At 36.6% G+C, this 15,859-nt stretch overlaps 1 protein-coding gene across 1 annotated transcript; it reads left to right on the top strand.

The window, feature by feature from the left end:
• Positions 1-1,696: 1,696 nt before the first annotated feature.
• LOC128640267 (leukotriene B4 receptor 1-like) lies at positions 1,697-3,954 on the top strand. Its single transcript, XM_053692701.1, has one exon. The coding sequence runs from the start codon at positions 2,011-2,013 to the stop codon at positions 3,040-3,042; it is 1,032 nt and encodes a 343-aa protein (XP_053548676.1). The 5' UTR covers positions 1,697-2,010; the 3' UTR covers positions 3,043-3,954.
• The last annotated feature ends 11,905 nt before the right edge of the window (positions 3,955-15,859 follow it).

Raw genomic sequence — 15,859 nt, 5'->3', positions numbered from 1 at the left:
GCAGAGTGCCCCTACAATAGGAAAGGTGATTGAGATCATCTCTAATGTTAAGATGATGGAGGAAGCAATATATCTAAACAGAGGAATCCTGAACCTGCACACAGCTACTTTGTCCCCATGGGATGCACTCCCGCAAAATGTAGCCTCTAAAGTCTGAGCATGTACAACTACCTGCTAACCCCTCCCCCTCTCTTTTTCTATCTTCTCTTCTTCTTCTTCTACTTTTCTTTTTTCCTTGTATAAGAAGAGACAAAATGAGTCAATTGAATGTATTTGTTTATTGGTGTATATTAAGGTGGACATGTTGCACTACACTGTTTTCATTATTATGTTTTTGTTCATGGAGCTATACTTTACAGCTCTTATAGGTTATTATTGGACATTCCTCGCTAACACGTTATGGACAGAGACTATTTGCGGTATTTATGGATGTCCAGTAGCTTGTATTATTTGTAAAATAAGTGAGGTTTACGACAATGAGCTGACCTCTCTTGAGAGATAGGTGAGAAATTTTAAGTAAGATGTTAATTAACCTGTTTTCTGATAACTTTGTAACATGGAAAAGACTACTCTTACTATTGCACAGCTGTTCATGATTGTAACCTCAATAAAAATACAATTTTTTAAAAAAAAAGGGAATTACAGCATTTCTGTGCCCAAAACACCATTCGGCCAGATTAAAAACAGGGGGATCTACCCTACATATATTAACATTAAAATCAGTGGCCCAATGGTCATTAATCCTTTGAAAATATCAGTTACTTATTGAAAATGGGAATTAGAGCACCTATGCAGGATTAGCATCGATTTCTGTGCTCAAAACACCATTGGGCCAGGCTAAAAACTATTGCATGTCATGGAGGAGTATCTACCCTGTATATATTCATAGTGAAATCAGTGGTCCAATGGTCATATTTGTATTGGTGCAAACATATGCCCTTTTTTTGCAGTTTGTATATCTAATTGTTGTATAAAGGGAATTCACCTCTGTGTAACTGCATTATATGAATCATATTGATTTTTTTTAAATAAAATCTATATATTTATTTTAAAGTCAATTTAAAGCAGTCTCACAAAAAAATAAAATTGAATAAGAAACCAACTTCCATGAATAAGAAACAGTATATCACGAATAAGAAACAGCTTGAATAAGAAACCAACATCCTTGTTGTCAATAGCATTTAAAAAAACATCTGAATAACATGATTCATCTACTCCTGGTGCACGTCTATTTGTATGTACATGGAGTGTGCTTTGTAAAAGCTATAATATATACTATAGACATATTATATATTAGTTTCACATTTTTTTCCTGTATATATTGTTAATTCATTTTGTAAAATGTTTTTTTCTCTGTTTAGAAATGGAAAAATAAAGACAAAGTTATTAATAAAAAAAATCATATTAAAATGTAGAAGCATTGTTAGTAGACCTAGATACAAAAGAAATTATGTCATTACAGGCCAATGATTAGTTTTGTTTACTATTTCTTTAATTCAGTGCGCTATACTCACTGGAGGATGCACATGACCTTTCTGTTTAGCACAAACAATACAGGAAGTTTAATTTCTAATTCTAAGAAAACTATTAGTTTTGTTTATTTCTGGAAGAGTCTAGCTAATGTCGCAACGCTTCACTTTATATAGGGACAGTTAAACTACTTCCCTTTGGCCTGTGGTATATTGAGGATGTATTCATATTCATTTTATAGAAAGCTCCCTCTGTTTCTCTAACGTTCTTTATGAGATATTATTATAAACTAATGCAATTTGTTTTTACTAGGAAACCTGTAAACTTAATGGAATCCATGCCAGAAGAGTGAATCCCTACACAGAGATGGTTGTTTAAAGTTCTTTGGTAATACAATGGATTATATTATTTGATATTCACTTGCGAAGTAATTCTTCTCCCTACCACTGTGAAGTTTCTGTGTTTGGAATAAGAATTATCTGCCAATAGACTTTCAGCAACTTTTGGAGGAAAAAATTTAAATTCGTTATAGTGCTGATAATGTCATCAAATAATCAGACCTCAGAGATGGAAGATCTAAGTCCAGAGAGCATTGCTGCATGCATTGTATTGTCTTTGGCATCCGTTATTGGGATTCCAGGGAATCTGGTCGTCATTTGGAGTATCTGCGGTATTCTAAAATCTTGCTCCTGCACTACCATTTTGATCTTAAATCTTGCTTTTGCAGACCTCATTGTCCTGGCTACATTACCAATCTGGATTTACTCCTTTGCTGACCACTGGGTGTTTGGGGTCACATTCTGCAAGGCTCTAGTATACCTAATCTACTCAAGCATGTATGTCAGTCTTTTTCTCATCACATTAATGAGCATTGAACGCTATCTTGCTGTTTTTCAACCTTTTGCCCTACAGAAGTGGGACAGGCAGAAGGTATTTCTGAAAGTCATCATAATCATCTGGATACTGGCAGCAATGTTTGGCATTCAGATCCTCCCATTTCAAAAAACCCATGAGGTAGAAGGTAGACTGCAGTGCACCTTACGTGACTACAAATCAAGTGGACAGAAGATAGCCTGTCTTGTCTTTGAAACTCTATTTGGATTCTTCATTCCGTTTGGCATTATCTGTACCTGCTATGTCTGCCTGAGGATGAGGATACAAAAAATTAATTATAAAGCTAAGCAAAAGTCTGATGCTTTAATCGCAAGTGTCATTATAGCTTTTTGCCTTTGCTGGATTCCCCACCACATTTGCAATCTTCTGGACATTTTCTCAGTCCTGTTTGAAACTTCACATCCAGATCTCTCAAGTACTCTTGAAGAAATTACAGAAACAGGCGCAACCATTTCAGGCGCTTTGACGTTCCTTAGCAGCTGTGTGAACCCAATATTATATGCTTTTGCGGCACGTAAGTTTCGCAGCCATACAAGGTTCAACCAGTTGGTCAAGCTGTTTGAGAATGTGGCAACTTTAGAACCATCCCAGAACCCAAAGAGGGAGACAGAAGGAACACAGACTGACAACAGCAACGACATGGGTGTGATAGAACTACAGGACATCCTAAAACTATAGGATAGACGCTTTTCTTAGGTATTTCACAGTCATGGTGGTAAAATAGGCTAAATCCAAAATCATGTGAAAAGAGTGAGAAAATATCTCAAAAATGACTTAACCAATTCACTTTTTTATTTCTAATTATTTGTTTCTGCTTAACAAACCAAACACATACACCAAATGTAAAGTTGTCATTTGCCAAGTATTTCAACTGGCAAGCCAGTAAAAATTGACCCTTAAATGTCTAGTTTTTAGCTCCTCTGAACAGTGGAAAATATCACATATGACACAAATAAAATGACATAACGCATTCAAAAAATGCTCAAATTTGTAAGAACATTTTTTTTGTTGCACTATTGTTTGCACATAAGTATCGGGTTGATCACAATCCTTTAGAAAAGCTTATGAAATAAATTATGTACAAAAATTCCCATAGACTATGATGGGGTATTTTGTAGAAAATTGTTGAAAAAAACTTTTCTAAAGGATTGTGATGGACTCCTATATATTCAATTTCTTCAAAGGGGTTAAAAAATAGTTAAAGTCAGGGGTTAAACACGCAGTTATATGCAACCAACAGAGAAATAATAAAATACAATAACACTTTAGAACATTTCCTTGTTGCATTTTTATGCTGCTTTAAAATGCGATGTAACTTCTTCTTTTTTTTTTAATGTGTTTCTCTCAACACATGGGTTATTCTCAAAATAACTGTGTGTTACCAACAGCCAAGGGAATAAACTCATTACTCTGTGAATGTTACTAGCACTGAAAGGAAAGAAAAATGGCTGCACCACCCAAAGACTTTAGACTTATAATGCACATATCTTTTAAGACTACCTACGCATGCATGTAAAACCATTTCATTATATCCAATGATTTGTATTTTCTTTTTATAAAGGGTCTTATGAAAACCAGTATCATAAAATCGACTGCTTAGTTTCATGCAATTGTTACAGAAGCACAATATAGGTGCTTGTGTGCGTGTGTGTGTTTCTATATGTGTGTGCGTGTGTGTGTCTCTATGTGTGTGCGTGTGTGTGTTTCTGTATGAGTGTGCGTGTGTGTTTCTGTATGTGTGTGCGTTTCTGTATGTGTGTGTGTCTCTGTATGTGTGTGCGTGTGTGTGTTTCTGTATGTGTGTGCGTGTGTGTGTTTCTGTGTGTGTGTGTGCCTTTGTGTTTCTGTGTGTGTGTGTTTCAGTAAGTGTGTTTCTGTGTGTGCGCGTGCGTGTGTGTTTCTGTATGTGTCTGCGCACGTGTTTTTCTGTGTGTGCGCGTGCGTGTATGTTTCTGTATGTGTGTGTTGACAAACAACCTCAGAACTAAGTTGACACCTTTCCTTCCTCAGTCATTGTACTGTAATAGCCTTTCATTGTCTCATGTTTTTCTTCTTCAAATAAATAGTCAGTTATAAAATATTTGGTAACGGGCTTGTGGGTTTTTATTCCCTAGGTCAGACAAAAACTGTTAGTTTTGTTTCCTTTGTAAATACTTTCTGTGCTTCTGCTTCAATGTCTACAACTTGCTGACTTGCAATCATGTGACTAGGGGAATTAGGTTTCCAAACGTCTGCTTAATTTGCAGAAATTTTGAGGAGAAATATAAAATTCACATTTTGCTTTTGCTCTTTGGGTGTTTACATACTCAGCATAAAAAGGGGCAAATGTTGCTGTTTATAACCAAACATAAAATTCACTCCATGAATTGAAATGTGATGTTAAAAAGAACAGCATTGTACCTGACCCTCACTCATATCAAATCATGTGTATAAGCTGATATATATATATATATATATATATATATATATATATATATATATATATATATATATACAGTATATATATATGCACCAGGAAGGTGTCTAATTGGCAGTTGAACGCAAGTCCAGTGCATACGTACCAATATGCTTCTAATGCGCTCCAAGACATTAATCTTCAAATAACAATACAGCTCCAAGTAATAACATTTAAAGGGACATTAAATACAAAATAAATGCTAGATAGAACAATGCAGTCAAAGAAATGATTAGTATGAGAATAACATGTAGATGCATTTTTTTAAAGTTTCACTAGTTATTGAAATATTGACAAATTTAATATCAAGGTTTAATGTCTATAAAACAATGGGAGCTGCCATGTTGTAACAGGTTAATTTCTCTGCTGTTGCCAATTAGAGACAGTTATAAATAGGTCACAAGAGTGTGCAGCCAATGGCTGTGTGGAATAGAACAGTGTTCTGCACTTCCATTTCTAACAGGAACTGAAAAACTCACAATTTCAGAATGGAATTACAGGAAAGGGGAACACAATACCTGGGTAGCTTGGTATTGAGACGGGACGCCATGAAATCTTTCTCCGGAGTCCCCCGCCTGTTGCATATCTCCGCAAACACCTCTGGATGGAGAGACCATTCCTCCAGATGAAAGGATTGTCTGCTGAGAAAATCCGCTTCCCAGTTGTCCACACCCGGAATGTGGATCGCTGACAGGGAACAGTTGTGGGCCTCCGCCCACTCCAGAATCCGAGATACCTCCCTCATTGCTAGGGAGCTCCTCGTTCCTCCCTGGTGGTTGATATAAGCCACGAAGGTGATATTGTCTTATTAGACTCTGATAAACTGGGATGAACCCAGACGGGCCAAGCCTTCAGATCATTGAAGATTGCTCGACGTTCCAGAATGTTGATCGGAAGAGAGCTCTCCTCCCAAGACCAAAGGCCCTGAGCCTTCTTACATTACATGCCTTATCTGAATTATGAAAGTTTAATTTTGACTTGACTGTCCCTTTAACTATTAAAAAGTGTTAATATTTTTGGTGGCACAAGTAACTTAATGATTTCATTAGAAACCGAAGGACAGTATGTATATATATATATATATATATATAGATAGATAGATAGATAGATAGATAGATAGATAGATAGATATTCAGATTGCAAGTGGTGCATTATTTTTTCCCCGTTTGCACACTAACTTTGCTCAAAGTAAAAAAATATTGCAGCCGTGTTAGCTAGCGTCCATATTATAAGTTGAAAGTAAAAAAAATAGCGTGCAAGACTCGCATGTTAACTTCGGATTTTGTGACCGTGCTAACTTTTTCTCCCCATAGACTTCTATGGTGTGTGCTAAAAAGAAAAAAAAAATTAGATATTGATCGCTTGCTATCCAGACACTGCGCTAAATCTGTGTTAGTAGTACTTTACATTCCTATGTTCTTCACATAAAAGAAAATGTTATTTTTATTTTTAAATATCTATTTATATATATATATATATATATATATATATATATATATATATATATATAAATGTGTGTGTGTGTGTATTGTATATACAGATATACTGTAAGGGGTTGATTTATTAAGCTGCATGGACAGGGGCGCACATAGGCTGCTTGTTAAATACGAACTGCAGGTTATCTTGTGAGAACCTGCAGTCGTAAGGGTTGCGAAGCCTGCCGAACTCTTTCATAAATCGACACCTATATTAAAAAAAAAAAATTCTAAGTAAAGAACGGGAATTTCATGTATTTCTATTCAAAACACATTAAAACATATTAAAAAATAATGATGTAGGTTTGAGTACATACGTTTTATAACATTTTTGGATAATCATTGTAAATATATATGCATAGATTACGAGTCTTGCGTTAGGGTTAAAAAGCAGGGTTGAGAGGTCCCAACGCTGCTTTTTAACGCCCACTGGTATTACGAGCCTTGCAGATACAGGTGTACCGCTCACTTTTTTTCCGCGACTCGAGCATACCGCAAATCCCCTTACATAAATTGCGTATTTTATCTTTTCAATGGGATTTTCCTAACGCTGGTATTACGGGTCTTGGAAAAAGTGAGCGGTACAGCCTCTCCTGTCAAGACTGATACCGGATTTAAAAGTCAGTAGTTAAGAGTTTTATGGGCTAACGCCGTAACATAAAACTCTTAACTAAAGTGCTAAAAAGTACACGAACACCCATAAACTACATATTAACCCCTAAACCGAGCCCCCCCCCACATCGCAAACACTTAAAATCAATTTTTTAACCCCTAATCTGCCAACCGGACATCGCTGCCACTTCCATAAATATATAACCCCTAAACCGCCGCACTCCCGCCTCGCAAACACTAGTTACATTTTATTAACCCCCAATCTGCCATCCCTAACATCACTGACACCTACCTACATTTATTAACCCCTAATCTGCCGCCCCCAACGTCACCCCAACTATATTAAAGTTATTAACCCCTAAACCTAAGTCTAACCCTAACCCTAACACCCCCCTAACTTAAAAATTATTTTAAAAAATCTAAATAAAATTACTACAATTAAATAAATTATTCCTATTTAAAACTAAATACTTACCTATAAAATAAACCATAAGCTAGCTACAATATAACTAATAGTTACATTTGTATCTAGCTTAGGGTTTATATTAATTTTACAGGCAACTTTGTATTTATTTTAACTAGGTAGAATAGTTATTAAATAATTATTAACTATTTAATAACTTCCTAGTTAAAATAAATACAAATATACCTGTAAAATAAAACCTAACCTAAGTTACAATTACACCTAACACTATACTATCATTAAATAAATTAACTACATTAACGAAAATTAATTACAATTAAATTAAATAAACTGAATTACAAAAAAAACCCCACTAAATTACAGAAAATAATAAAATAATTACAATTTTTTTAAACTAATTACACCTAATCTAATCCCCCTAATAAATTAAAAAAGCCCCCAAAATAAAAAAAATCCCTACCCTACATTAAATTACAAATAGCCCTTAAAAGGGCCTTTTGCGGGGCATTGCCCCAAAGTAATCAACTCTTTTACCTGTCAAAAAAAAATACAATATAGAAGGGATTAGAGTAAGTGTGCTAAAGAGCTGAAGGTATCAAATATAATCTAGATCCTTTTGGGTAGTACTTATATTAAATTTTTTATAAAAAATGTTTTTGGAAGTATATTGACCGTCTTAAAATATATGCCTGTGCCTTATATTTATATTTTTAAACTGCACCGTGGGGGACAATATCTCTATCTAAAAAAGGTGAGAAGTGTTAGTGTGAGCCAATATAGAAATGATGAATATCAGTGATATTTGTTGTTATTAGTGTTAACAATTAGTTTAATACTAATTAGAGTGATCAAAACCTAGGAATAAATCCTACTAGGAGATATCATAGAGGTGTCTCTATCTAGAGTAAATAGACTAGTGTAAAATAAAGACTGGTGAAAATTAAACTGAAAAAATAATAATAAAGATAAAAAATTTATAAAATTCTTAATGACTACTAAGTGTGAATACAATACAAATGGTGATATAAATAAAATTCAATTATATGAATATTATGTGGTAGTGTGGCACCAGAGAGGGAAAATTCTAAAACAAGTGTCCTACGTGGTTTAACAACAATTACAATAGTTGGCAAGGCCTAAAACCCACTAATAAAATGGACAAATGTGCATAATACAAAATCTATTTATTATCGACTAAAAAATTAAAATTAGTTCAAATATTACAAGGGGACGTCTCCCCAAAATGCAACAGTAATAAGAGATAAAAAAATTATAAAATACTGAATGAAGCGGTCTCTGTATGTAAGCAACAAGTCACCAGGGACTGTATAAAAGAAAAATGTGTTACTTTGTTAAGAGCTCTGATCATTCACTTTGTTCTTGAGACAGACTTGTAGACCAGAATAAAGTCTCTTACACAGATGCAATCCAAGCAATTGATACAATCTTAAAATCTTTTGGACATATGCTATCCAAGCAATTGAAACAATTTTAATGGCTGCGCAAAGTGCCGTAGATAGTGATTTTTTCAGACAGTATTTATGTCTTAGAATAAAAGTGATTATAAACTTCCTCTTAGTTTGACACAGCCAGTTTACCTTATTTGCTTGTGTGTTTTAGTCGCTTTACCTTTTAATCTTAGACGATCCTCCGGAGACAATGTTACAAGAGTTACCTCCAGGCTGAATCAGTACGCCGCATGTGTCTTGGCGTCTGACGTCATCGGTATACTTCCCAGTTGTCAAAACAAACTTGCGGCTTAAACGGATGTAATATCCAAATGCGGTTAGAGGGCAAGTATTAAACAGCAAGGAGTCACCAGCCAAAAGCTTTAATTTTCACCAGTCTTTATTTTACACTAGTATATTTACTCTAGATAGAGTCCTAGTAGGATTTTTTCCTAGGTTTAGATCACTCTAATTAGTATTAAACTAATTGTTAACACTAATAACAACAAATATCACTGATATTCATCATTTCTATATTGGCTCACACTAACACTTCTCACCTTTTTTAGATAGAGAAATTGTCCCCCACGGTGCAGTTTAAAAATATAAATATAAGGCACAGGCATATATTTTAAGACGGTCAATAAACTTCGAAAAAAAAATTTTTATAAAAATTTTAATATAAGTACTACACAAAAGGATCTAGATTATATACCGATGACGTCAGACGCCAAGACACATGCGGCGTACTGATTCAGCCTGGAGGTAACTCTTGTAACATTGTCTCCGGAGGATCGTCTAAGATTAAAAGGTAAAGCGACTAAAACACACAAGCAAATAAGGTAAACTGACTGTGTCAAACTAAGAGGAAGTTTATAATCACTTTTATTCTAAGGCATAAATACTGTCTGAAAAAATCACTATCTACTGCACTTTGCGCAGCCATTAAAATTGTTTCAATTGCTTGGATAGCATATGTCCAAAAGATTTTAAGATTGTATCAATTGCTTGGATTGCATCTGTGTAAGAGACTTTATTCTGGTCTACAAGTCTGTCTCAAGAACAAAGTGAATGATCAGAGCTCTTAACAAAGTAACACATTTTTCTTTTATACAGTCCCTGGTGACTTGTTGCTTACATACAGAGACCGCTTCATTCAGTATTTTATAATTTTTTTATCTCTTATTACTGTTGCATTTTGGGGAGACGTCCCCTTGTAATATTTGAACTAATTTTAATTTTTTAGTCGATAATAAATAGATTTTGTATTATGCACATTTGTCCATTTTATTAGTGGGTTTTAGGCCTTGCCAACTATTGTAATTGTTGTTAAACCACGTAGGAAACTTGTTTTAGAATTTTCCCTCTCTGGTGCCACACTACCACATAATATTCATATAATTGAATTTTATTTATATCACCATTTGTATTGTATTCACACTTAGTAGTCATTAAGAATTTTATAAATTTTTTATCTTTATTATTATTTTTTCAGTTTAATTTTCACCAGTCTTTATTTTACACTAGTCTATTTACTCTAGATAGAGACACCTCTATGATATCTCCTAGTAGGATTTTTTCCTAGGTTTAGATCACTCTAATTAGTATTAAACTAATTGTTAACACTAATAACAACAAATATCACTGATATTCATCATTTCTATATTGGCTCACACTAACACTTCTCACCTTTTTTAGATAGAGATAGGCACAGGCATATATTTTAAGACGGTCAATATACTTCCAAAAAAATTTTTTATAATTTTTTTTTTTAATATAAGTACTACCCAAAAGGATCTAGATTATATTTGATACCTTCAGCTCTTTAGCGCACTTACTCTAATCCCTTCTATGTTAAACTAAACCTGAAAAGAACGGAGGATCTTTTCATATTGTAAGTTGTGTGGTATCATCTTTTATCAGCGCTCTACTTTACATCTCATAGAAAAAAAATACAATACCCCCCAACATTGCAACCCACCACCCACACACCCAACCCTACTCTAAAACCCACCCAATCCCCCCTTAATAAAACCTAACACTACCCCTTAAAGATCACCCTACCTTGAGAAGTCTTCACCCAACCGGGCAGAAGTGGTCCTCCAGATAGTCCGAAGTCTTCATCCTATCCGGGCAGAAGTGGTCCTCCAGACGGGCAGAAGTCTTCATCCAGGCGGCATCTTCTATCTTCATCCATCCGGAGAGGGTCCATCTTCAAGACATCCGACGCGGAGCATCCTCTTCAATCGATGGCGACTGGAACAATGACGGGTCCTTTAAATTACGTCATCCAAGATGGTGTCCCTTCAATTCCGATTGGCTGATAGAATTCTATCAGCCAATCGGAATTAAGGTAGAAAAAATCCTATTGGCTGATCCAATCACTGTCACCATCCCCTATATCTGTAACTATTCTACCAAGTTAAAATAAATACAAAGTTGCCTGTAAAATAAAAATAAATCCTAAAATAGATACAAATGTAACTATTAGTTATATTGTAGCTAGCTTAGGGTTTATTTTACAGGTATTTAGTTTTAAATAGGAATAATTTATTTAATAATAGTAATTTTATTTAGATTTATTTAAATTATATTTAAGTTAGGGGGGTGTTAGGGTTAGACTTAGATTTAGGGGTTAATAACTTTATTATAGTGGCGACGACGTTGGGGGCGGCAGATTAGGGGTTAATAATTGTAGGTAGGTTGCAGCGACTTCGGGGGCGGCAGATTAGGGGTTAATAAATATAATGTAGGGTTCGGCGATGTTGGGATCAGCAGAATAGGGGTTCATATATATAATGTAGGTGGCGGTGGTGTCCGGAGCGGCAAATTAGGGGTTAATAATATAATGCAGGTGGCGACGATGTCGGGGTCGGCAGATTAGGGGTTATTAAGTGTAAGATTAGGGGTGTTTAGACTCGGGGTTCATGTTAGGGTGTTAGGTGTAGACATAACTTTTGTTTCCCCATAGGAATCAATGTTGCTGCGTTAGGAGCTGAACGCTGCTTTTTTGCAGGTGTTAGTTTTTTTTCAGCGGCTCTGCCCCATTGATTCCTATGGGGAAATCATGCATGAGAACATTTTTCCAGCTTACCGCTACCGTAAGCAGCGCTGGTATTGAGGTGAGATGTGGAGCTAAATTCTGCTCTACGCTCACTTTTTTGCGGCTAACGCCGGGTTTCTAGAGACCCGTAATACCAGCGTTACTGTAGGTGAGCGGTAAGGAAAGACTGTGCATTAGTATCGCACACCATTACCGACAAAAACTCGTAATCTAGTCGATAGTATTTAGCATATAAGATAGTCATACTATATCTCAATTCCCTCTTAACCCCTTAATGACCACAGCACTTTTCCATTTTCTGTCCGTTAGGGACCAAGGCTATTTTTGCATTTCTGCTGTGTTTGTGTTTAGCTGTAATTTTCCTCTTACTCATTTACTGTACCCACACATATTATATACCATTTTTCTCGCCATTAAATGGACTTTCTAAAGATACCATTATTTTCATCATATCTTATAATTTACTATAAAAACATTATAAAATATGATCCCCCCGATTACATGGTGGTCTGGGAGTCCCCAATTTAGAATTATACAGATCTGCCATCTATATCCAAAGGATCCTCGATTGGAGGATACATGGATCTCAAAAACGTTGGGTTCACCTGGAAGAATATCCATATAAAGACCTGAATCTCCGCTCTGTATGCTGGTCCCCCCGATTTGAAAACATAATCCACAACGTAGACAATCCAATAACTAAAGAGACCTTATTACAGTGGGGGAAAACGAATAAAATTAACCCTTACCTTTCATCCAACCCCTCCCCACTCACTTCCCTGACACATAATACTGAGTTTTCTCTGGCTGACTTGGGGACTGTCCCCTCCGACCCACACCAACACTCCGACATTGCGATACACCACCTCTCAGAGAATGAACACTTACTCCCACACACCACACTTCAGGAGCGGAACTTCACTTGGGCCAACAACTGGTTCAACTATAGAAGACTTCATAATTATATTACAACTCATAAATCCAGCAATAACATGCTCAGACCTATGACTAGACTGGAGACGTTGATAACATCACCTACCCCTCTAAGGCATACCTTATCTAAAATTTATTCTATTTTAACCCAACCTCCCCCGGGGTACTTACCTGGTGCGATCGAATCATGGGAAAGGGAGTTAGGAGTTATAATTCTTCCCCAAGTAGCATCATCTATATTTATAAACACTATGTCATCCTCCTCATCGGCAGCCCTTCTAGAGATGAATTATAAAATCCTTCATAACTGGTATCTTACACCTAGACGACTATATAAACTATACCCTACAACCGGGAATAGATGCTGGCGCTGCGGGCACTCGGGGAGTGGAATGGGCCACATGTGGTGGTGGTGCAACAGCATCACTTGGTTCTGGAGAACTCTTCTTGGTGAAATTGAGAAAATTTTCCAATTCATACTCCCCTTTGATCCCTTAATATTTCTTCTAAATAAACACATCAAACTCCCCTCCAAGTCCCATATCATTTTGCTTCGCATATTCACAAATAGTGCTAAAGCACTTATTGCAAAGAACTGGAAATCCCAAACCCCCCCTAATATCACAATGTGGAGAAACAAAGTTAGCGATCTTATAGAACTAGAGGAATATAAAGCTTTTAGATTGGACACTAGGGATCATTATATTAATGCACAAAATATGTGGACTCAATATATAGCTTCAGAAAGCTCTCTTTAGTCACTCACCCACTACGGAGTTTCCACTTACCTTCACATACTTACCCACTCAGATAGAGAATTTTCACTGATTGACGGTACATTTTTCAGACATGTTGTGTAATACTGGTTTGAAACTATGATATGGCATGGTAGACAGTTGTTTTTCTACTTGTCTATGCTTTGGTTATCTTAACTTCTAATTTACATGTTTTAAGAAAATGTTACTCTAACTTGATATTTTGACTGTTTTATTTTGTTATTGTCTTTGTGATCCGTATCTCTGAACGGATTTTGTATTCTTGAAATATACCAATAAAAAACAATTTGGATTAAAAACATTATAAAATATGAGGAAAAAATTGAAAAAAACACACACTTTTTCTAACTTTGACCCCCAAAATCTGTTACACATCTACAACCACCAAAAAACACCCATGCTAAATAGTTTCTAAATTTTGTCCTGAGTTTAGAAATACCCAATGTTAACATGTTCTTTGCTTTTTTTGTAAGTTATAGGGCCATAAATACAAGTAGCACTTTGCTATTTCCAAACCATTATTTTTCAGAATTAGCGCTAGTTACATTAGAACACTAATATCTTTCAGGAATCTCTGAATATCCATTGACATGTATATATTTTTTTTAGTAGACATCCCAAAGTATTCATCTAGGCCCATTTTGGTATATTTCATGCCACTATTTCACCGCCAAATGCGATTAAATACAAAAAATCGTTCACTTTTTTACTAATTTTTTCACAAACTTTTGGTTTCTCACTGAAATTATTTACAAACAGCTTGTGCAATTATGGCTTAAATGGTTGTAAATGCTTCTCTGGGATCCCCTTTGTTCAGAAATAGCAGACATATATGCTTTTTAGTAATTAGAAGGCTGCTAAATGCCACTGCGCACTACACGTGTATTATGCCCAGCAGTGAAGGGGTTAATTATGGAGCATGTAGGGAGCTTTTAGGGATACTTTTAGCTTTGGTGTAGTGTAGTAGACAACCCCAAGTATTGATCTAGGCCAATTTTGGTATATTTAATGCCACCATTTCACCGCCAAATGCGATCAAATTAAAAGAAACGTTAAATTTTTCACAATTTTAGGTTTCTCACTGAAATCATTTACAAACAGCTTGTGCAATTATGGCACAAATGGTTGTAAATGCTTCTCTGGGATCCCCTTTGTTCAGAAAAAGCAGACATATATGGCTTTGGCGTTGCTTTTTGGTAATTAGAAGGCCGCCAAATGCCGCTGCATTTCACACATGTATTATGGCTAGCAGTGAAGGGGTTAATTATGTAGCTTGCAGGGTTAATTTTAGCTTTAGTGTAGAGCTCAGCCTCCCACCTGAAACATGAGACCAACTGATCCCTCCCAAACAGCTCTCTTCCCTCCCCCACCCCACAATTGTCCCCGCCATCTTAAGTACTGGCAGAAACTCTGCCAGTACTAAAATAAAAGCTATATTTGGGCTTTTTTTTTTTTTTTTTGGCATATTTACATATGCTGCTGTGTAGGATCCCCTCTTAGTCCCCAACCTCACTGATCCCCCACCAAACAGCTCTCTAACCCTCCCCCTCTGCCTTAAAGGGCGCCATCTTGGGTACTGGCAGCTGTCTGCCAGTACCCAGTTTAGCAACAAATGTGCCTTTTTTTTAAAAAAAAATGCCCTTTTCTGTAGTGTAGCTTCCCCCCCCCAAGACCAACCCCCCACTCCTTCCTGATCCCTTAGCTGTTTATTTCAAAATTTAAAAACATTTTTTTTTAACTTTTATCAGTTTTATTTTTCTGTAGTGTAGCGGTTCCCTCCCGCTCCCGCCCCGTGCACGCGCGCGCCCGCCTGTTCCGCCCCCGATCCCGCCCCCCTTCCCTCCACTCGGCACATCGATGGCCGCCCACCCGCCTCCCAGACTTGCTCCCACCCACCAACGATACCGGCCACCGATGTCCGGTGCAGAGAGGGCCACAGAGTGGCTCTCTCTGCATCGGATGGCCAAGGGGGGTTATTGCAGGATGCCTCGATATCGAGGCATCACTGCAATAACCGGAAAGCAGCTGGAAGCGAGCAGGATCGCTTCCAGCTGCTTTCCAGACCAAGGACGTACGCCACACGTCCTCGGTCATTAACTGTATTTTTTTTGAGGACATGTGGCGTACGTCCTTGGTCATTAAGGGGTTAAACATAGAGGAATAGTGTGTGCATGACATATGCGTGAATTGTCCAATGTAAATAGTGCTCGGTAATATTTAAGAAGGGCTACAACAGAAGCCGGATGTACTCCTTGAAAAAGGGCGGAGTCCCAAAACGCACGTCGGAGTGGTTACTGATGCGCTCAGA

This window comes from Bombina bombina, chromosome 1 (assembly GCF_027579735.1).
Source record: "Bombina bombina isolate aBomBom1 chromosome 1, aBomBom1.pri, whole genome shotgun sequence".
Classification (NCBI taxonomy): Eukaryota; Metazoa; Chordata; class Amphibia; order Anura; family Bombinatoridae; genus Bombina; species Bombina bombina.
This window is presented reverse-complemented; position numbering and strand designations above follow the sequence as displayed.